This window comes from Prunus avium, chromosome 8 (assembly GCF_965620075.1).
Source record: "Prunus avium chromosome 8, drPruAviu1.hap1.1, whole genome shotgun sequence".
In the NCBI taxonomy this organism is placed as follows: domain Eukaryota; kingdom Viridiplantae; phylum Streptophyta; class Magnoliopsida; order Rosales; family Rosaceae; genus Prunus; species Prunus avium.
In genome coordinates this window covers 22361609-22385116 of record NC_142291.1, presented here as the reverse complement: position 1 = coordinate 22385116, position 23508 = coordinate 22361609, and the positions used below count along the sequence as shown (strand labels likewise).

General features: G+C 37.7%; 1 protein-coding gene and 1 pseudogene across 35 annotated transcripts; one reads left to right on the top strand and one right to left on the bottom strand.

Moving 5' to 3' along the window:
* The first annotated feature begins 418 nt into the window (after positions 1-418).
* Positions 419-18929, top strand: LOC110752911 (uncharacterized). Of its 35 annotated transcripts, XR_015826148.1 has the most exons (8): positions 421-618; positions 838-1302; positions 1404-1451; positions 1747-1823; positions 2615-2759; positions 2845-2905; positions 18122-18472; positions 18548-18929. XR_015826148.1 is itself a non-coding variant. In XM_088245149.1 (7 exons), the coding sequence occupies exons 6-7, from the start codon at positions 4762-4764 to the stop codon at positions 5612-5614; spliced, it is 609 nt and encodes a 202-aa protein (XP_088101275.1). In that variant the 5' UTR covers positions 419-618; positions 838-1302; positions 1404-1451; positions 1747-2170; positions 2845-2905; positions 4698-4761; the 3' UTR covers positions 5615-8877. The 35 variants fall into 35 exon arrangements, 2 of the variants coding, with proteins under 2 accessions (XP_088101275.1, XP_088101276.1); XM_088245149.1 differs by lacking the exons at positions 2615-2759; positions 18122-18472; positions 18548-18929 and adding exons at positions 4698-5347; positions 5592-8877 and having other exon boundaries at positions 419-618; positions 1747-2170; XR_015826144.1 differs by lacking the exons at positions 2615-2759; positions 18122-18472; positions 18548-18929 and adding exons at positions 4698-5470; positions 5592-8877 and having other exon boundaries at positions 420-618; positions 1747-2170.
* LOC148292323 (uncharacterized) lies at positions 9306-11816 on the bottom strand (annotated as a pseudogene).
* Positions 18930-23508: the final 4579 nt, after the last annotated feature.

Here is a 23508-nt window from a genome sequence, read left to right as displayed (position 1 = left end):
CAGAAAACAAAAACAATGAAAATGTGTCTGGTAGTACAATTTGAAATAATAATATGTGAGTTATTTTTATGAAAACGTTTTCCACGAGAATGAAAACAACTTTTTTCTGTTTTCTACAAGTACACATGAACTTGTTTTCATTTTATGAAAACATTCTCAGTGTTTTCTGTTTTTGGGCCACTGAACGTGTTTTTGCCTTATTTTTGTTCTCTGAAAATGAAAACAACCTCTTAAACCGTTACCGAACAGGCCCTTATTGTCCCAAAATTGACTCAAGACATGCTTTCATCTTTTCAATGTTACTTTATTTTTCCTGTCAGATTCATCTTTTCAATGTTACTTTATTTTTACTGTCAGATTCATCTTTTCATCTCCCCCACTTTTCTTTCTTCTTTCTTCATGTTTCTTTTTCTCCCTCACTCTAAGTCTCTTCTTCGTCTTCTTCCTATCATTTTTTTTTCTATCCATCTCATCTTCTTCCTTTTCTCTTTTTCTCCCTCTCTCTCCGTCTCTTCTTCCTCTTCTTTTTCTCTCCCTCTCTCTCCTTCTCTTCTTCCTTTTTTTTTTTCTCTCTTTTTCCTCTCTCTTTCTCTGGTGCAGTTTTCTTCTCTTGCACAGGTTTTTCTCCTTCTCTCTCTGCGATTTTCTTCTCTTTCTCTGGTGTTTGGTTTATTTCTGTTTCTCTCTCTCTCTCTCTTTCTTCTTGTAGATCTAAAATTAGATATATGGGCATTTGTTTGTTGAATATGTTTAGCAGTTTAGATATGTTATTTTTTAATATGTTTTTAGCTTGGTTTATTTGTATTCCTTTGTTTATATTTGAGATTTTTCTTATAGGGTTTTTCGGTTGCAGAGGAAGCGATTAGATATGTGCATGTAAGGAAAAAAAAAACCAGTATTGAAACCGTGAACCGGAAGAACCAAAACGGTCTTTATAGGTCCGAATTAGTTCAGTTTTGCCACTCATTTTAGTTAAAAACCGGATCAAACCGGACCGGATGAACAGTGCAGTTTCGGTTACAATTTTAAGCGAAAACCGGTCCAAACTGGACCGCGCCCAGGCCTACCACCGATGCCTTCAACTTAGTCCTCCATGGACGCTCGCAATGAAATTCCATCGATGCCGGCCAATCACTTATATACCCACTATCTCTTCATCCCCCTTCAGATTTCTCATGGCCCTTATTTCTCACTTTCTTTCCCAAAATCATCCTTCTTCGATACCGACCACTTGCTGCTACAGCAACATATACTAGAGATTCTCTGCAATGTGCTCAGCCACATACCAACTCTGATTCAAAGGTGCTTTTATTATTATTTTGTTTATTTAACTATTTTTCTATAATTATTTGATTTTGATTCTGTAAAAATAAATTTTGGTTGGTTTTTGTCTTATTAACGAGGTGGTCGACGATCCATCAACCACTTCTCATCTGCTGCCTCTATATTAGGTATGAAAACTTCTCTAAATATTTTGAGTTACGAGTTTGGAATCATGGAAATGGTAAGATTTACTTTTTTTATATATAAAGATTTCTTGTACTTGCGTTGCCTGGTAGTGTCTTGTAATTGATGCTTTGTTTCTTTGTGGGATCTTGCAATGATTCAGCATTTTTCAGATTTCTTTGTTAAGCCTTCATTCCAGAACTTAAATCTTAAGGTCTTTTTATATTTCATTTATGTAAACTGTGAAAAGAAATAAAAGAGAAGCAACCTTCATTGAGCACTGCCATTTGAAAATTGTAGCTATTAAGGACTTGAAGGCCCCTTCAGACAACCAAGGGACCAACGCCAGGCTGTGAATTTGTTGTTGCAGATGGCAGGTTTGAGCATCCTTTGTTTTCCCTCCCTTTATTAGAAATAAAAAATTGTGCCACAATTTTATTTCGTTGTTGTGCCTTTTAAAAATTCTTGTTTGGCTCATATTCTTTTGAAACTTAATTTTTAAAGAACCCTGAATTATAAATTTTTTTCCTTCTCTTTTCATATGTCGGAGGACTTCAATGAATTCACTTAAATTGATAAGGTCTCTAGTCTGCAAAAGATATTTGGTTATGTACTGTGATTAAGTATCAGTTATTGATGTAATTTTGTATTCCCCTGTTTCCATTTTAAAAGATCTCTTTGCCGGTGTTTAAAGGTCAACTGAGAAGAAGCGAGTATTCTAAAGGTTGCTGTTACACATTATACATATGTCCTTTGGTTGAGTTTTTCTAACATGACTAGGATTTTGAAGTTGGACATTTATGTTTTTGCTTTCTTGCTAGTAGGAAAATGCCTAAGAAAAGAGTGGGTCTAACATGACTAGGATTAGGAAGTTGGACTTGCGTATCTGATTTTCAAACATCTAAGATGAAATTTATTCTCATTATTGGTTAGTGGAGATTGTGAATTGGTAATCAGGTTGAGGAGCTCTTTCTCTGGTTTGATGTAGCAGTAGCCATTTTGATTTGGCTAGAAGATTTAGCTATAAGGAATTGCTTTTTGCTTTTTGAAACCGAACCAAATTCTCATTTGAAGCAATAAGTTTCTAAGAATCTGTTATACACATGAACTTATTTGATGACTGCAAATACCTATATTAATTTCTTAGATATTGACTTTTTTTTTTTAGTATGAAATGCATATCTAAGCCGAGTGTAGCGCAATGAGCTGCGACGTAACCCACAGAGCTTACTATTGAATGAAAAACAAGATACCCTCTTTATTTTCCTCCTATTGTTCTACTATATGGAGTTTCTCCTGTTATGTATACTAAGGTAGGTAGCAGATTGTACTCATATATTTAGAGATGGTTGGGTTTATTTCAGAATAATTCATTAGTTGTGGTGTTCTTTATTGCAGTCGTGTATTCAAACAGCTCCAGAGTTGGAGTCCCTATTCCTGCCACATACCTACCAAATTGGTGAGTTCCTATGCATTGGCTTCAAGCTCATTTGTTCTTGTTCTGTTTTTTTAATATTTGAATTACATGTCTTGTTCAACTTTTTATATGAAGCATAAGATTTAAGATCTCCTCTTATACGTCTTTATTGCTCCTTATATCAGAAAGCCCAGCTTTTCAATTTGAGATTTCATCAGTTCTATTGGGACTCATACTATGAATTAAACACCTGATTTTCAGTTCACCCATGTTGAAGATTTGTAAACAATTAGTCTTTGCCTATAGTGACATACTTTGAGTATAATTTGGTCTCAACCTCTCCCAAACTTAAGTTATTTGCCATGTTTTGCTTTCGTAAAATCAGATCTAGGTCCATGTTTTTTTATTTTTCCATGTATGTTTCTAGCTGTTCCATTTTTGTGTACTTTTTAAATGATTATACTAGACACATGTACATAGCTTCTTCTTTAGTGGGCTAGCTCCTTTTAGTTTTCGCATTTCACTGAAATGAGATGATTTCTTTGCTAGTTTCTGCAATTGTAGAAGTGTATGTTTGTTAAGTCATGTTCTCGGAGAAGTTATTGGTTAATCTTGAGTCTCCAGGATCTTGTTAAGCATACCCACTCTCTGCCCCAGACTATCTACCCTTCAATTCTCATTTTCCTTATCAATTTTCTCTGTTTCTGTCCATTGATTATGGTTTCAAGACTCAAATAAAAAGAGAAAAAAAACAAAATTAATAATAATAATAAAAAAATAAGAAAAACCAAAATTACTTGCTAAAGCAAATAAATATCACAAAATACACAAGCATTAAAATACTAGACGGTTTCAAAAATAAAATTTAAAAAATTACAAAAATTACAAAAACCAAACAAAATCATGGAGCACTTCCTAAGAGCAACTCCACCCATTTGCCCTTTGCCATGGCAAGGAGGGAGTTAGGGAGCCACTATTCACGTGAATAGTAGTTGCCCTTGCAAATAGTATTGTGTGTTTCCACCCGTTGCCATGGCAAAGGGCAATTACTATTCAATTTTTTGTTTTTTTCACAATTTTTTTTACCTCAATAATTAATTTGGATAATATTTTCGGATAAGATTTTTGGGTTCCTACATGTCAAGACTATTCATAATCGGATAAAATTTCCGGATAAGATTTTTGGGTTCAAATTTCAAATTTCGGATGAATTTCAAATTTCATATAAGATTTTCATCCAATCAAATCAAGCCACGTGGCATCTCTATCTGGCCAAAATTTTCTATAAAACTAGAGGGTCATCTCATACCTCTCACACCACATTTTTTTTTTTAAAAAGAGACAATATTATTCAATAAAGCAACACACACCAACAAAATAGGAGATGGCCAAGGAGGCCACCACACAATTAGATAGGTAAAACTCTACACTACATAGCTATCGCTTTCCAATCTAGATGGATGAGCTGGAAACTAAACTCCCTAAACTATGCTGAAACAGAAGCCCAAAGAGAGGCCCAGACTCGGATACGATCCCACACCTGCTCAACCTCATCCCCAACCACATCCTCAAAGATTCTCCTATTTCTTTCCCCCCAAATAACCCAGAAGATTGCCATCATGGCGCAATTTCCCAACACTGAACCCTTCCTCTTACCACCAAAGAAATTTAGCCTAGATTCAAGCATCGCACTACATGTTGCGAAGTGACCCCACGTTAATCCTGCCCCCTTAAATAGCTTAGCCCACAGGGATACCTCTCACACCACATCTTTCTATATTTTCATTTATGAGAGTTTAGAATTTATACTCCATTCTCAAATGGAAGATTTTAGGAGATGCTTGGAGAGGCAAGAGCGAGAAACAAATGAGAGAAGCTGTAGAGCATAAGAAAGAAATATGTTGCAGAGAGAAGAAGATGAACAAGTTGTCATAGCAGTGGCTTTGCTTGATGAAGAGAACCAAGGTCGCCGCCGTGGTTCACAAGTCGGCCGTTGCCGGAATGTGGACAGACATAGGCAGTCTCGGGGTAAGAATCTTTTGGAAGATTATTTTATCCCAACTTGTTTGTACTCTGATGTTGATTTTCGAAGGCGATATAGAATGCAACCCCATTTGTTCAATAAAGTTATGCATGATATTTGCAATTATGATGCATACTTTGTTCAAAAGTGTGATGCTGCTAGGGTTTTCGGACTTCTTCCGGAGCAAAAGCTTACAACTGTTATACAAATGTTGGCGTATGGAGCATCTGCTGATCAGGTGGATGAGATTGCCCGGATGGGGAAGTCCACTACGTTGGAGGCCTTAGTAAGATTTTGTGATGCAGTTGAAACTCTGTACACTAGGGACTACCTGCGCAGACCTACTCCCAGGGACCTCCAACGGCTTCTACAAAAAGCCGAATCTCGAGGATTTCCAGGAATGATTGGTAGCATCGACTGCATGCACTGGCAACGGAAGAATTGCCCAACTGTCTGGCAAGGTGATTACGGAAATAGAAAAGGCCAAAAAATTATCATCCTTGAAGCCGTTGCTGACTTCGACACATGGGTTTGACATGCCTTCTTTGGAGTTGCTGGATCCCAAAATGACCTCAACGTGCTGGGTCAATTCCCGGTCTTTGTTAAGCTCACAATTTCATACATATACATGCCCAAATTTACTTACTTCTTTTGCTTAGTTTCTTATAATTTTGAGTTATTTGCCTCCCTTTGTGTGTTTTGTAGGCCAAAAGAGCAAGAGAGCATAATTCATGCAATTCAAGCATGTTAAGGCCTAATTTGGATGAAGGGAAGAAGAGCTTAAAGACACTCATTTTGGCTACAGCCCCCTGCCAGTCCAGTTCCGTAGGTCATATTGCAAGCTTTGTTTCAGCAACCTACATAGCTCGGATGAGGCAACATTCTTCATGAAAGTTGTTCCAATGGGTGTATACTATAACATATCCAAAATTCAGCCCCATTGGATAAATATGGAGTCTGTTACCTAGCAAACACTGAACCATGCTTAGGATGGATTTTTGTCAGCGAGCAAAACGAGTTAGCAATTTGTTTCGGCCTTAACTTCCTCCTCCGAGCTTGGATTAGGCCAATACTTGTGTGGTTGGATCATACACATTCTGAACTTCACAATGGACATCTTAAAGTCTTCATTTGATTCAGCCTAGCCTAATTCGTAAGCCCTTGAAGTTGCTGGTCATGCTGACCTCAGGATGAGCTGGTTGGAAGCTTGGTCATGGTGAGATAGGCATGAGCTATTGAGCTGGTTGGAAGCTTGGTCATGGTGACATGAAGATGAGCTAGGGCTGCTGGTGGGATTTATTGGTGAAGTGCATCAACCAATTCAGATTTTCTAATTCAAGTGCATCAACCAATTCAGATTTTATAATACAAGTGTTGTATGCATTAGCCATATTGAATTCCGATTTTCACTTCCCCTAGGCAAATAAATTCCCAAGTTCAATTAGATTAACGGATTGATTCTAGCTAAAGTATGATTAAGCCATGGTGTTTGGTCATAACCTTGTGTTCCTAATTCCCTAATTTGATCATTTGTTGTCTAACCTAAAATTAAGCATTAGGAACCCATTAAGTATAGAAGAACATTTTAAACAACCAAGTATGTATCTAATCCCTGTTGTCGAATGTCCATACATACTCTTCCTATTCATAGTTCAATTCGAATTAAAGCATGGTGTATACTCTTAATTCAAACCAAGATAGCTAACATGCAAGCCTAAATGGTGACCAATCATTCAAACTAGCATATTAACTTATATGCATAATGAATAAGAACAAAAACCATAATTGAAACTTGAAAACTTAAGAAAAGAATTTACATAACAAAGAAAAATAAATTACAACTAAGAGGCAAAAGGAAAGCTAGAATTGAGAACTAGAAAGCAAAATTAAGAGTATTTGAGGGAGAGAAGGGAAGGGAGCTCTAGAGAAGTGTTTGAGAGCTCCCCCCCTTGGGGTGTGTTTACAAACTTAGAGAACATCCCTATTTATAGGCCTAGGGGAAGTGAAAATCTGAATTCAATATGGCTAATGCATACAACACTTGTATTATAAAATCTGAATTGGTTGATGCACTTGAATTAGAAAATCTGAATTGGTTGATGCACTTCACCAATAAATCCTACCAGCAGCCCTAGCTCATCTTCATGTCACCATGACCAAGCTTCCAACCAGCTCAATAGCTCATGCCTAGCTCACCATGACCAAGCTTCCAACCAGCTCATCCTGAGGTCAGCATGACCAGCAACTTCAAGGGCTTACGAATTGGGCTAGGCTGAATCAAATGAAGACTTTAAGATGTCCATTGTGAAGTTCAGAATGTGTATGATCCAACCACACAAGTATTGGCCCAATCCAAGCTCGGAGGAGGAAGTTAAGGCCGAAACAAATTGCTAACTCGTTTTGCTCGCTGACAAAAATCCATCCTGAGCATGGTTCAGTGTTTGCTAGGTAACAGACTCCATATTTATCCAATGGGGCTGAATTTTGGATATGTTATAGTATACACCCATTGGAACAACTTTCATGAAGAATGTTGCCTCATCCGAGCTATGTAGGTTGCTGAAACAAAGCTTGCAATATGACCTACGGAACTGGACTGGAAGGGGGCTGTAGCCAAAATGAGTTTGTCTTTAAGCTCTTCTTCCCTTCATCCAAATTAGGCCTTAACATGCTTGAATTGCATGAATTATGCTCTCTTGCTCTTTTGGCCTACAAAACACACAAAGGGAGGCAAATAACTCAAAATTATAAGAAACTAAGCAAAAGAAGTAAGTAAATTTGGGCATGTATATGTATGAAATTATGAGCTTAACACACCCCCAAACTTAGATTTTGCTAGTCCTCGAGCAAAATAAAAGAAAAACAAAGATAAAAACAAAACAAGAAGTTAACTAAACCACTTTCGTAGGTAACTCGATTGCATTGAGCGTATGCAACAAGCCTTTAAACCTCTAGGCATCCCTAGTAGGAGGAGTTGTGTCTCCTGAGGGTTTAACAGATACGATACCCACAAACGTTTTTCTAACTCTACAAAACAAAATGGTTAGAAAACTTAATAGATTTGTTAGTCCTTAAGAAAAACCAAAAAAAACAAAAAACAAAAAACAAAAAAAAAACGTTAACCTTCCAACCAGACAGAAATTTTAAACTTCGTAGACATGGCTCAATAAGGAACAAAACAAACACTAAGGAAGTTCTAAACATTATTCAAGTGCTACCACAATCTCACTCAAATCATGCTCAAGGTGTGTGTGTGAAATAGCCATGAAGATACAACTCATGCTTCTCAAACAACGATATGAATTCCTGCAAGAATGAACACAAGTTTGCCAAGCATTATGATAACTTGCATCATCCTCCATAATATGATTGTGGAGGATGAGTATGATTATGAAGCTGCAGAGGTCTACGAACCGGATCCCATGAGCACGGCCTTGACACGAATTTATGAAAGGCCCATGGGGTCAAGTGGAGAACCGTTTGAGCCGGATCCGTTGGTTAGGGATGGTCGTTTCATGACCCGTATGATAGATCGATATACAAAGATGCAATCTTCGTATATTCATGAAAGGCGTCAACTTGACTTGATGGAGCATCTATGGGCAGTGAAAGGCAATGAAGATGAATGATGGAGAATAGATGCTTTGGCTAGGTTTTATTTAGTTATGGTTTGGTTGTGTTGTTTTTTATTTATTATGGTTTGGTTGTGTTGTTTTTTATATATTATGGTTTGATTGTGGTTTGTTATTATTATTGTGCCTTGTTTGTAGTTTTATTTTATTTTTTATTATGCTTTGGTTGTGGTTTTTCCTTTTAATTATGTTTTGTTTGATGTATGGAATATGTTGAATAAAAAGGTATTTTATTGAATGCTTTGTTTATTAAATAAAGAAAGCCAATACAAGTCATTAAGAATTACTACTACTAAAATAAAATACATGAATTACAAGAACTTTAATAGAAAACATGAAAAATACAAATACATAAAAGGTATGCCAACTAATTTAATGGTTTTCATTTAACCAATCCGTGTTGCTAGGCCCATCATCCTGGAAAAGTCTTCTTTTCATAACATCCCTTTGTTCTAGCTTCCAAAATTGTTTTGTTTTAGGGGACATATGGCTTGTATCCATCGCCATGGTTTCCCGATCTGTCTTGTCCATCTCTTTTTTGCGCAAATACTCCCTTTCTTGTGCATATTGTGCTTGCATTGCCATCTCGTTCTCTTGGCGTTTCTGCTCCATTTCAACTCTTATGGCGCTCTGCCTTGCAATTTCCTCCAAATTTTTTGATGTATTACTACTCGAATTACCCTGTTTCTTTGCCTTCGCAGCCTTTTGGCCAATGGGCCTCTATTCCTTTTCGATGGGTGAGTCTTGACTCATAGGTTAATCGACAGGTGGATCCGATGTCATTGAATCACGGAGTGGCGTCTCGTTTAACATAACGGCGGGACCCGTGGGAATTATTCTGAAGCATTTGCAATTTTTCACCACGTCCTAACATTCATGATGGTTGAAACTTTTTTTGCCTTGTCCAATTGAACTAGACCACATTTGTGCTTGAATCATCTACTACAAAAAAATAATGGACATGCAAGAAATATTTAAAATATATTGGATATGCAAGTAACAAAAAAAATAAAATAATGGAAATGCAATTAACCTTACAAATATATTGGAAGTGCAAGAAATATTAAGAAACAATTGGAAATGCAAGAAATATTAACAAAATATTGAAAATGCAATAAACATAAAAATAAATAATTAAAAAAAATAAAAAATAAAAATATATATATATATATATATATATATATATATATATATATATATATATATATATATATATATATATATATATATATATATATATATTAGGACATTAAACTTAAAAAAACGAAAATTACAAAATACTTACCTCGTTACTAAGATTTTCCTCGCTTCTATAGTTGTCCATCGCTTTTGCCAAGGCATCCCTCCATTTTCCCAACTCTTTATTGAGAATTTTACATCTACTAGACAATGCCATTTTCGTACGAGTCGACCCCAGAATTTTTTCACAAAATTCGGCATGAATTTTTTTTCCACATATGAAAAAATTTCATCTCATTGCCTGACACGGGGCAATGACAAATTTGGAGCCAAGCCTCACATAAGGAAACATCTTCCATGGTGCTCCATGCCCCTCCGGTTTCGATAGAAGAAGCCATAAATATAAGAAATAAAAATACAATTTGAAAGAGAGGAAAATGTTGAGTAAAGAGTGAATAATAGTAGAAGTAGAAGAAAATGTATGAGGATTGGTGTTGAAAGTGAAGGGTATTGAAAGGTATTTATAGAAAAAAAAAAATTTAGAATATTTTGGTATTTTTTTAAAAAAAATTCGAATTTTTTTCATAATTTTATTGCCAAAAAAATGACAGCCGTTGGATTGGAGGAGAGAAGCAGATCGGAGCGCCTAGGCCTTGACACCTGTCTTCTACCCGTTGGAGCTTGCGCAGGGCTGACGTTAGAGCACGCGAGTTTAAATTTTTTTTAGCGTTGGCGCGTGCATTGCACGCGACAACGTTAAAAAAATTTAAACCGCGCGATGACGTCGCGCCTGACGTCATCACCCCTCGGGCTCGAGCTCGGGCAAAACTGGCGTTCGGGCCAGCCGACTTCGTGGGTCCCACTCCCAGCCCGGGCTTGGGCTCCTTGCTGGAACTGGGTTTTTGTTTTTTGGGCCCCCCCCCCCAGGGCTATCCGGTGGAATCGCTCTAAGAGCAACTCCAGCGGTAAGCCCAGCCTCTGTCAGGGGGGGGGAATCCAGTTCCAGCGAGGAGCCCAAGCCCGGGCTGGGAGTGGGACCCACGAAGACGGGCTGGCCCGAAGGCAAGTTTCGCCCGACCTGCAGCCCGAGGGGGAGGTGACGTCATGCGGCATGTGGCGTGTTCTGGTGCTCCAATGGGTTTTTTTTTTTCCAAATCCAATGGCTGAGCTTTTTTTGGGAAAAAAAAATGTGAAAAAAATTCAAATTTTTTTAAAATATTCACCAAAATGTTCTGAACTGTTCTTCTATAAATACCTACCATTCTTTTTCATTTTCAACACAAAATCCTCTTATAATTTCTTCTCCTTCTATTATTTTTCATTTTCTACACAAAATTTTCAACACATTCAATACATCAAACAAAATATAATTAAAAGAAATCTTATCCGAAATATTCTCAAAGTTAATTCTTTAGGTTTTTTTTTAAAAAAAAAACTTATCCGAAATATTATCCAAATTAATTATTAAGGTAAAAAAAATTTGTGAAAAAAACAAAAAAATGAATAGTAATTGCCTTTTGCCATGTCAACGGATGGAAACACACATTGCTTTTTGCAAGGGCAACCACTATTCACTTGAATAGTGGCTGCCCTAGCCCCGCCTTTGCCATGGCAAATGGCAAATGGGTGGAGTTGCTCTAATTTCATAATAGGAGCCTTTAGTTTTGCCCTCTAAATCTCCTCTCAGGTTTTCACGCATCGCTTCTTGGGGCTCATCACTTGAGCCTCCAAAGATCACACCTTTCTATTTTGAACTCCTCTCGTGATCTCGCTTGCGCTTCCCTGGGCTCTCCAAGGCCTCCAGCTGTTTTTGCATGTCTTTAGAATAAAAATCTACCATTTTTAGGAGATTTTCATTTTCTGCATACAATATTTGAAGCTGGCGTCGGTTCTCCTCTGCCGTCTTTGCCCTATCCTTTTTCAATCTTTTGATGTTATGCTGATAATCATCAACCAAACTCCGCTCTGCCACCAACTGAGCTCTCAACACTTGCACCTCATGGGATTTCGCAATGAGGCGATGCCTATGCCCCACACTTGCAATAGATGCCGCACTTTGTACGCTCAGTGCCATGACATCGCTTACTAACCGATTGTCATCCCTCGTTCTCATCACGTGCAAATCCCTAGGAGTCACCAAACTCCTCGCAACTCTAATAGCAACATCGTTGTCAAGGAGTAAAGAGTCGTTTACTGTCACTGGTCCTCATGAGGAAGCAAAGTAGGCGGAGCGAGGTTAAGATCAAGTTGGGAAGGAATACGACATTTTCTTTCTGCTTTTTTTTTTTTTTCTCTCCTCTCTTTTCTTCTTTCTTTTATCTCTTCTACGTCATTGTGATTTTTTCCTTCGTTTCCTTATATAGACGTCAATTATGACAAACCTTAGAATTTTCTGGTTTTCCCACGTTCCTCGAGCTCCACAGCTTTCTGGCTTTCCAGCCGTCCCCAACTAATTTGTCGCGACATGTCCTTTCTGAATGAATGCGTTCGCAAAGTCGTCATGGCTTTCCATGACATCAGTAAGTTTTGCTTGGGCACACTCTGTCTTGTCACGTCTCACCATAGCTCGACAAACCCCCGGTCTCCTTCCACAACCCCAATAATATCTCTCCCTCTGCTTCTCTGCCTTCTCTGCAATCTCTCCCTCACTGATTCTCCAGATGTTTCCTCGAATGCTTAATATTTGTGGAGCTTACATGTTCTTCAAAAGAAAATGTATGAAATATTGCATTTTTGCATCGTATGTCATGCATGACGAGGCTATTACAAATTTCTCCTCAATCCACAATGTCTTTGGCGCAAGCAAAATGTCAAAGATTCTATCTGTGCTTCTAATGAGTGAGCGCTCCATTGCAACATGGACGATGACAATTGAAGCTCAAGCCAGGGTTCCCGATCCCATATATTGCTGTATTTCCTATATTTTATATCTCCAACAACAGGTTAATTAATACCCTTTGGCCTTAAACTTGTGGAAAACTATATATATTCAATTAATCGGTGAGTATATATATGATTTTTCTTTGAACTTTGCAGGTGCTGAAAATACAAGCACAGTTGGATGAAGAACATGTACAGTTAGCTTGCGCAATTGCTCCTGTTGCTAGAGTTGGCATTCGTGTCATTTTTTTAGTGTTTGTGTCAACCTAATTTTCTGAACAGGTTGATACGACACGACACGATAAGAAAACGGGTTGAAAATGTCGAACCTAGAGTTGGCATTCGTGTCATTTTTTTAGTGTTTGTGTCAACCTAATTTTCTTAACAGGTTGATACGACACAACACGATAAGAAAATGGGTTGAAAATGTCGGACACGAAACCGTTACAATTCGCGAATCACACGACACGACACGATAATCTGTTAAAAATTTAAAAATATAAAAATAAAAACAAAAATAGAAATTTTAATCAATTAAAAAATCAACACAATCCATAGATGAGTTCGAAGGTGAGATTGGAGATGCCCTGCGAGTGGCCCTCATAGGTTTGGGCAGCGGAGATGGTGGGAGTGGAGGAAGAAGAGTCGTCGAAGAGGATGAGGGAGGGAGATAGAAGGGGGAGGTGGCTGGGGTGGGTCATGATGGGTGGTGTGGTGGCTGCTTAAGACTCTCAAGTTGAGAGAGAGAGAGAGAGAGAGAGAGAGAGAGAGAGAGAGAGAGAGAGAGAGATTTACAAAAATTGCCCTTGTATTTAACGGGTATTCGCGAATTAGCACGACACAACACGATAGCTTACCGGGAAAAACGCCCTTGTATTTAACGGGTTAACGGGTATTCGTGAATTAGCACGACACAACACGATAGCTTAACGGTTGGCTAACGGGTCAACTCAATATCAACACGACACGTTAACTCAGACCTGAATATTGATTTTTTCGTGCGAATTCGTGTCATGTTAACGGGTCGTGTACAATATTACCACCTCTACCTGTTGCAAACCCTAATGAACAAGCTTCAATAACAAACCTTAATCAAGCTCTGAAAAATAGTAACGAGCAAGCTGCAGTGGCAAACCCTACTGAGTTTGAAAGTTTACCACAATTCAGTTCAACCCATATTGAGTGGGAGTGAAAATGATAGTTTCCATAAAATGTAAATGATAGTTTCCTTCTATAATGTTGGATATATATGTTGAAAACCACGGATCTACAAGTAATTCATCAACATCCTCAAAACTCCATTCCATGTCCAAAAAAGACATGGACTAAGTACCCTCATTATTGACCCAACCATTTGAGACATTTTCTGTTGGAATATTCACTGAATTTTCATAACTCCCATTTAGTATGGGTTAAATTGAATTGTGGTAAACTTTCAAACTAAGTAGGGTTTGCCACTGCAGCTTGCTTGTTACTATTTTTCAGAGCTTGATTAAGGTTTGTCATTGAAACTTGCTCATTACGGTTTGCAACAGGAGCAACTGCGCAAGCTAACTGTACATGTGCTTCATCCAACTGTGCTTGTATGTTCAACACCTGCAAAGTTTAAAAATAAAAAAAAAATCATATATATACTCATCGATTAATTGAATATATCTAGTTTTCCATAAGTTCATGGTCAAAAGGTATTAATTAACTTGTTGTCGGAGATATAAAATATAGGAAATACAGCCATATATGGGATCGGTAACCTTGGCTTGAGCTTCAACTGTCATCGTCCATGTCGTAACAGTGCGCTCACTCATTGGAAGCTCAGATAGAATCTTTGACATTTTGCTTGCGTCAAAGACATTGTGGATGGAGGAGAAATTCGTAACAGCCTCGTCATGCATGAAATACGGTGCAAAAATGCATCCTTTCTCACATTTTCTTTCGAAGAACTTGCAAGCTTCGCAAGTATTAAGCGTTTGAGGAAATATCTGGAGAATCGGTGAGAGAGATTGGTGAGAAGGCAGAGAAGCAGAGGGAGAGATATTAATGGGGTTGTAGAAGGAGACTCGGGCTTTGTCGGACTATGGTGAGACGTGACAAGACAGAGTGGGCCCAAGCGGAAATTACGGATGTCATGGGAAGTCGTGATGACTTTGTTGAACGCACTAGTTCAGAAAGGACATGTCGCAACAAATTAGTTGGGGATGGTTGTATAGCCAGAAGGCTGTGGAGCTCGAGGAACGTGGGAAAGCCAGAAAATGCTAAGGTTTGTCATAATTGACGTCTATAAAAGGAAACGAAGGAAAAAATACCACCACGCAAAAGTGAGAAAAGAAAGAAGAAAAGAGGAAAAAAAAGCAGAAAGAAAATGTCGTATTCCTTCCCAACTTGATCTTAACCTCGCTCCGCCAACACAGACATGGGAACAAGGAGCTGCACTTGTTTGGATGCCCTACTTTGTTTCCTCACGAGGGCCAGTGACAGTAAACGACTCTTTACTCATTGACAATAATGTTGCCATTAGAGTTGCGAGGAGTTTGGTGACTCTTAGGGATTTGCACGTGATGATGAGAACGAGGGATGACAACCGGTTAGTGAGCGATGTCATGGCACTAAGCGTACAAAGTGTGGCATCTATTGCAAGTGTGGGGCATGGGCCTCGCCTCATTGCGAAATCTCATGAGGTGCAAGTGCTGAGAGCTCAGTTGGTGGCATAGCGGAATTTGGTTGATGATTATCAGCATGACATCAAACGATTGAAAAAGGATAGGGCAAAGACGGCAAAGGAGAACCAACGCCAGCTTCAAATATTGTATGTAGAAAATGAAAATCTACTAAAAATGGTACCATTTTTATTCTAAAGACATGCAAAAACAGCTGGAGGCCTTGGGGAGTCCAGGGAAGCGCAAACGAGATCACGAGAGAAGTTCAAGAGAGAAGGGTGTGATCTTTAGAGGCTCAAGTGATGAGCCCCAAGAAGCGATGCGTGAAAACCCGAGAGAAGAGATCTAGAGGACAAAACTATAGGATCCTATTATGGAATTAGGAAGTGCTCCATGATTTTATTTGGTTTATGTATTTTTTTTTTTTTTGAAACAGTCTTGTATTTTAATTCTTGTGTATTTTGTGATATTTATTTGCTTTAGCAAGTAATTTTGGTTTTTCATAATCTTTTTTTTAATTATTAATTGTGTGTTTTTTCTTTTTATTTGAGTCTAGAACCATTATCAGTGGACAAAAACAGAGAAAATTGATATGAAAATGAGAACTGAAGGGTAGATAGTCTGGGGGCAGAGAGTGGATATGCTTATTTGAGTACAACAATAGTGCTTAAGTCCTTGGCAGAGCTGAGACAACAGTACATTAATTCCAAGTGCTAGCAGCACCAAAATGTCTGAATATTAATAAAGGAAATCACAACCAATTCCAACACTTAACTGAAAAACCACCCAAAAATATAAGCACCCCCACCAATTCAATTGCACAAAAAATAAAAAAAATGAAACTGAGAGATAGACCTCAATTGAATGAAGTGGAAGGAGATGGGGAAATGGGTGCTTGTTTGTTAGATCTGATTCATTCAATTTTAAAAGGCTAGCATGTACAGAAGGAATGGTTCTAAGGTGCAAGGCAGACAAAGAATCTACCAACAAACAAAAAGACGATGATCCATTTCATACTTTTATGATGTCGGCTTGCACAGCCAAAAAATTAAAAACAGAGAAACTAGTTGTCATACCTATACCTAACATAGAAGCAGCAGATGAAGAAGTCGTGAAGGAGGACTTTGTCAGCTCAGTGGTTGAGGGGCTGTCTACGACCTCGTTTATTATCACAAAAACAGACCAGATTTATTTTTATCGAATCAAAATCAAATAATTACAGAAAATTGGTTAAATAAACAAGTTGGTCTGTGGGTGAAGAGATTGTAGAGAATCTCTGGTATTTGCCTGAGTTAGAGAGTGTTGATGTAGCAGCAAGTGGAGGAGAGAAATCTGGAGGGGAAGAGAGAATGGGAAATAACTCATGGCATGAGAAATTTGGAAGGGGTAGGAAGAGAGGATGGGTACATGAGTGATTGGTCATCGACGAAGGATTGTGCTGTGAGCGTCAATGGAGGATTGACTTGAAGGTGTCGGTTGTGTTGTGTGGGAGATGAAGAGTGGGTACCAGAGTGTTGAAGTGAGTCTCCTAATTAATCAAGGAGATTTATTTCCTTGATTAATTAGGGGATTTACTTTCCTATTTTATAGATTTATTTCCTTGATTAATTAAGGGATTTACTTTCCTATTTTATATAGTTGTCAAATCATTGTATAATTAGGAGATACTTTCCTAATCCTTTACTGGATCTAATTCCTTGTAAATCACTCATGTGAACTCTTATATATACCTCCTTATGGAGAAGAATAAAAGAAGAACCTAACATATTCAAACCCAATATCATATTTTAGCACAGAGAATGGAATTGGGGGAATCGATGGGTTTGGGAAATTTTTTATTTAGTCTAAAAATCAGCCAGAAAACCCAAAAGACCAAACAAGTAAAACAATGTAGTTTTAGTACTTTAGATGCCTACCTCTCAATGATCAGTGTTGAAATAGTGTCCTTTGAAAATATTTTGTCGCCAATCAGTTGGTTGAAGTCTTAACTCATGCCTAAATCTCACGAAATTTTTGGCGACGAAATTACAAAATGTCCTCGCTAATCACTTTATTGGGCGACCAAAGTTGCGTTGGTCGCCAAAACTCCGATCTCAGAAAAGGTTTTTTCTTGTAGTGATTTATGAAATGACATAGTGTTGGGTGGTGTATCGTTTTGTACATTGAAAAGCATGATTTATGAGAGGAATGATTGTGAGTCTTTTGACTGCATGAGATTATAGATTTATGAAGTTTTAAAAGAAATGCTTGAGGTGTATATGAGAACTATCTTGGTATTAATCGTTATGGATTTTCTATTGTGCATGCTGAAGTTTGGGAATTTTAAACTTTGTTTTTAACATGTTGAAAATTTTGGGAAATGTCCATTTTTTAGAGGAGATTGTGCCGAAATTTCGGCAGAAAGTCTCGTTTCGCTTTTCCTTAATTTGGAAGAGAGATTACGACGTTAGTAAGTGGGCCCGGCATCAATTTGATGTCGGAAATACCACAGGATTTGTTCCGGGTTCCGATGAATTCGGGGTGGGTCCTGTCATCCATCCATTGCCTTTTGTTCTTTATGCAATGCTCTTTTTTGGGTGGATAAGTCTTTGTTTGCATGTTTTGAATTTTCATACTGGTTGGTAACTTGTTAGTTGGATAGGTCCTGGTTTATTCTCAGTTCTTTATATAGTCTAAGGGTTAGAAGTTTCTAGGCTTACGTCCTTTAAGTTCTTAAATTGCACATTAGTGGATCTAGCTGCACTTTCACACTAAATTTTAAATACAGTTCTGTTATTATCTGGGCTGGGCCTTTCATACCTTGCTTTCTTCATTGTAACTATGTGGTTAGTTTCAATTACTTATTCTCAGTTCTTTCACACTAATTTCAATTACTTATTCTCCCATCCAGAAAAAAGGAAAGCAAGAGTGGTTTAGATGGCAAATAAAGTCTGTTTGGGGTACTTGCAGTACTTACAGCTGTTGTGTTCGACTTCAAGTGCATTATATTTGAAGTAGTTTCCATCTGAAATTGTCATTATGTGTGGTGGGTTTTATTGGTCAGGAACATGGCTTACCAATTACAAGTCATGACAACTCAAAGCATAGCAACTGAAAACTTTCTGGATTTACTGATAATGTTGGGGACAATAATAGAAAGATGACACAGATTTAAATGAGAGTTTGGCTTGACCACCATAATCTACTGAGTTATTGGAATAGATGTGAAAGGAAGTTTTACACTACTTTGGTTAATGGGTTGGTAAGTTGGTTCATGTAATTGCCAAAGATGTGTCTTGCAACCTGATACATGTTTTTTCTTTCTTTCCAAATATAGGTACTCGTTCAATGCGGAGACGGGCGCATATGATGAAATTCACCAGGCTGCAACCAGTGTGAATTGAGTAGGAAAGAGTTTTGCTGCTTCACTGAGTTTGTACAGACCATCAAGCCAAAAGTTTAGGGTGAATTGTTGATGGGTTAGATTAGATATTTGATGCCCCCATAGTTTAATAGTACAACTTAGTATGGATTGTTCTCTCTCTCTCTCTCTCTCTCTCATAGTTTAATAGTACAACTTAGTATGGATTCTTACACTCTCTCTCTCTCACACACACACACTAATTTAGGCATGGTATGAAGTGAAAATCTCAGCGTTTAGCTGATCAGAATTATCTTGTTGTATGGTTTTGTGAGTTCAGAGCTACTTTTTCCTTTTAGTATTATGCAATGATTACCGAGAAATTCTTACCTATTTTATACAAATGGGTAATCTCAAATGGGTCGCTCCAGTCTGAGATTTTTGCAGCATCTCTCTCTATCTCTCTTAGGGCTAGTTTGGCATTACTGTGCTTTTGAAAAAAACTGTTTCTGCTGTGCTGCGAGAATAATCAACTGTGAAAAAAATCAGTTAGGTGTTTAGTAAACTACATTGGAAAAAGTATTGTGAGTAATCAAAGCGTTTGGTAAACTTTCATACATAAGCACTTTGAGTATGTATAATTACCAAAAAAGCCACGAGATATAAAATATTTGTTGAAAATGAGCCATTAAATGTTAATAAAAAAAACTTAATAATAAATTGAAAATTGTTATAAAACTAAAGAGATTATAGAGAGAATTGAGAGAGAAAGCATAGAAGTCTGACGTTTTTCATTGATTCTTTCATTTTCTCTATGTATTACAAATGAGGAGGAAGCCTTATTTTGTAGGCAAATGTTATTGACTCCCGTGAATGTGTGTAATCATGTCTTCCACTTTCACAATACTTTCATCATTATGTCTTTCATTATTTCCAAATGTGTGGGCTCCACTCAAGACTTTACAACACTTCCCCTTGAAGACCACTATGGAATATGTCTCGTTAAAAACCTTGCCAGTAAAACTCAGTGGGACAAAAACTGGTCGAAGAGAAAAAGAGTACATAACCATGTGTAACATAAAAATCTGTGTATATTGATGCGCGTGCGACACTGCCTCGTTAAAATCTTGCCAGGAAAAACCCAGTGGGACAAAAACCTGGACGAAGGAAAAAGAGTACAGTGTGTGAAGGTCTTTATCGACAGCACGCTCCCCCTGATACTTGGCAAAATATCTTTAAGCCATACTGTTGATCATCTTTCTGGATATCATAGTTGACACTGCTTCTGTGAGTCAATCTTGTAATATTGTTGGATGCTCCCCCTGAAGAATATCTCCCCCTGATATCTTCATGACTATCTTTCTAGAGAAAAGATATTTCAAATTGAGTGAATGATGTAGCCACCAACAATTCATGTAGTTGAGTAAGTAAATATATTTCCAGTGAGCTATCTCTATGTAAATCATAGAAATTTCCAAAGTCCGTGTATCTAACAAAACCTGGGCTATTTGTAAGTTCACTTGAAAAGAATACGCCCGTATATGGTGTTATGTGGAGATAGTATCACATATGCCTCACATCATCCCAAAGTGATGGTGACGGAGCTGAGCTCTATCTGGAAAATACAATGTCCGGTCCAGTATATTTCCGGAAAATCATTTAAGTGCCCAACAGACAATCCACATAAAATACTTCAATACTTTCTTAGTATAAGCAAGAATCTCGTTGGCATAATGCTCGATCTTCAGGCCGAGGCAAATGTTTCTTGAACTTTTCAGGAGTTTTAACCAAGTATTAACTCTTCAGGAGTTTTGATTAATTATCAACTCTTCAAGAGCTGTAATGTGTTGCAATCATATCGTAATTAGTGTACTCATTGAGGCAATTTATACATATTAGTATTGAGTACAAAATTTGTGCTTCAGGCACACGTCCTTCAGGGACTTGCTTCATACAATTTCAATCCTTCATGGATTTAAGGGATTATACTTCATGACACATTATATAGTTTTATATCCTGCTATTTATTTGCTTATACATCTTTAGGGAATCGCTTCTGGCGATATGCTCTGTTCGTTTAATAACCCTTAAAGATAATATGTTGGTCTCCATAAATGTGCAATAAGGAAGCACAGTTGCATCTGTAAATATGAAGAAACCCAACATTCCTTGTTTCTGCCAGAAACATTGTGTCATACAAAATGGGTATATTCCCTTTTATTCTGAACACCCAAGTATAACTTTCAATATTAACATCTTTTGGGGTTCGTACTATGGGTTTGTTCTTTCACGTTCATTCTCATCTGTAATGGAATTGCCTCTTTCCATTTTGGCCAATGATATTGTCGACATTTAATAATAGAACGTAGTTCCAATCAACACAGCCCATTGATGATTTGAGTAGCTACTCCAAAACCAAAATTTTCATTCATCAATTCATGATCCCACCATTCTCATGTGCATGCGCATGCATCAATTATAAGCATTTCTTTGCTTTTGGGTGCCCAAGCCACTTCAGGGGACTTTTATTGTCTTTTTCTAGACAGACATATCTTATAGAATGAATTATGTGAGAATGTGGATCATAACCTCCAGTGGAGCGTTATTTTATAGTAGGGCGTGGATAATCTTCATTTAAGGAATTGGAACATTTAGAACCCATATATCTGTCATGCTACAGGCATGCCACAGATTAATACATACATGTCAATTAATTGTCCTTCTGGAACTTGAAACCATATAATTTGCTACGCATTAAGCGTGCACTGTATTAATATTGACATGTTAAAGGATTGTCCTTCCGGGACTTCAATCCATATCATTTGCTACGCAACAGGCGTGCATCATATTGATTACTGCTATACCCATGTTCTATTCTTATGGGACTTTAATCTGTGCAATGTATTATCAATGTATCCAACTTGCAATCTGTGAAATTTGCATTAATAATTCATGAATACATATCAGAATGATACAAGCCATTCTTCTGGAATGGTCATAATACAAGTCGTTCTTCTGGAACGATCTATAATGCAAGGCCTTCTTCTGGAATGGTCCTTTGCACGGCGTTCTTCCGGAACGGCCTTATCTCCTCATTTGGTTACCTTTAAGGATGTAGTACAAAATATCAAAATAATAGTACAAGCATGAAATAGCACAAGTATTTCTTACATCCTTAGGTGGGAGAAACTTTTCTCAAGTATCATTCAAGCTCGTATCGGCTCTGCAAATATAATGTGACGCTTGATGATCTAGTTATATCTTGCAAGAGCAAAAATCACAATCCTTCTATCTCTGTCAAAAATATAACCCTCAGTGTTAGGATCACTACATGAATTCTTTTTTCAGATGTTCATTCTAAGGAAATAGAATCCCAGAGAGTTATAAAAGAAAAAAAGATACAAAAATTGTGATATTGATTGCAAGGTAAGGTAAGCAATCAAGGAAGGAAGCTGGTGGGAGCAGACAACAAACTCTCATCTCTCTTAGTCTAGGAGAACTTCAGGAGATTAAAGCATGTGGTCGTCTTTACAGTTCCCTGATCTTGCAGAAATGTGATCAGGGATAGTCTCGCTTCCTGAATGGATGATCAGAGGTAGTCTCGCTTCTCAAGCATATCGAGTGCTCACTGATAGGAAAAACAAGTGGATATTGCATCATTGGATATAGAGAGTATTGAAAACTGGGGGTATTCTGCAAAGAAAATTTCGTTAGTAACATATTTATACACAAATAAAGGGAATAAGTAAATCTGGTGAATTTCAAATTAACCGCAAAGATTTGCGAGGTTCTCGGGGAGCTTTTGAAAAAGTAGCTCTGTGAAATCCGCAAACCAAGATCGGCTTTGAAAATAATCCTGAAAACGCCGAAAGTGCCAACATACATTAATGGAGGCCGCGTGAAGTTTTGGAACCTGGGAAAGAAAAAAAGAATATAGGGATCCGGGGAAATATTGGGATCCTGGAAACAGTGCCACATTTCCACCTATAGATATTGCCTTTGCAAGATCTGATTGGAGTAACTGAGTTTCAATTCAATTCCCTTTCATTCTCTGAAAGTTCAGTTTTTCTAAGGCTTTCCTCAAAACCTTCTAATAATGGCCTCCTCTTCTTCCCGCCCAAATCATTTCGATTTAAATGTTGATCCCAAATCAACCCGTGACGCCAAAGTCTGGTGGCCATCCTTTGTATCCCAAAACCGTCATCTCACGGTTAATGATTCTGTGATGATGAATGATTCAACTGCTATCACAGTAGCTAAGAATTTCCTTAATCCTATGGATGGCATGCTGTTAACACAGAGGTCTGAAGAAGAGGCCATTGATGACTCACTGGCTTTTAGCATTCAGAGTGCTGCTTCTGTTTCTAACATGGCTAGTCGTTTGCATGCTAGAGCAAATGAGATTCAGGAGCTGAACACTGAAAATTCGTCTCTTCAGAGAAAGCTTCATGAGTCTCAACAGGAGGTTGAGAAACTTAAAGAAGAGAATAATGCCTTGTTGAAACTAGTGAGTTCATACTCTGCTGATATGCAGACAAGGCTTGACATGCTCCAGATTTCCAATGAAAAGATTCTGGAAGACCATGAGAGGCTCATGGCTAAGCTTAAGAGGCGTCGTCCTCTTCCTGCAGAGGCTTCCAGAACATAATGGAATTTTATAGATTTTACAGAGCCTGCTCCTTTCTTGCAGGTGAAGAAAATCTATCTGTTGTATGCTCCTTTTCTGTTATAATAATTGGGCAAATTCTAAAACTTGCACCTGTGGTTTTTATGTCTTTTCAAAATGACGGTTTGGAACCTTGTGCCTTATAGGTTCAAATAACCACAACAAATCTCTCAAATTACATATTTCAATGCATGTGAGTTCGGAACTTGTGGCCCGGGCTAAAATACGACCTCATAATTTATTTGCCCTTTTTCAAATGGGCATGAAATAT

Bases quoted from the DNA above. Each gene is read 5' to 3' on its own strand.
- LOC110752911 (XM_088245149.1), top strand. From the start codon at position 4,762: ATGTTGCAGAGAGAAGAAGATGAACAAGTTGTCATAGCAGTGGCTTTG. The intron at 5,348-5,591 runs GTGATTACGGAA...TGTGTTTTGTAG, and splicing joins TTGCCCAACTGTCTGGCAAG to GCCAAAAGAGCAAGAGAGCA.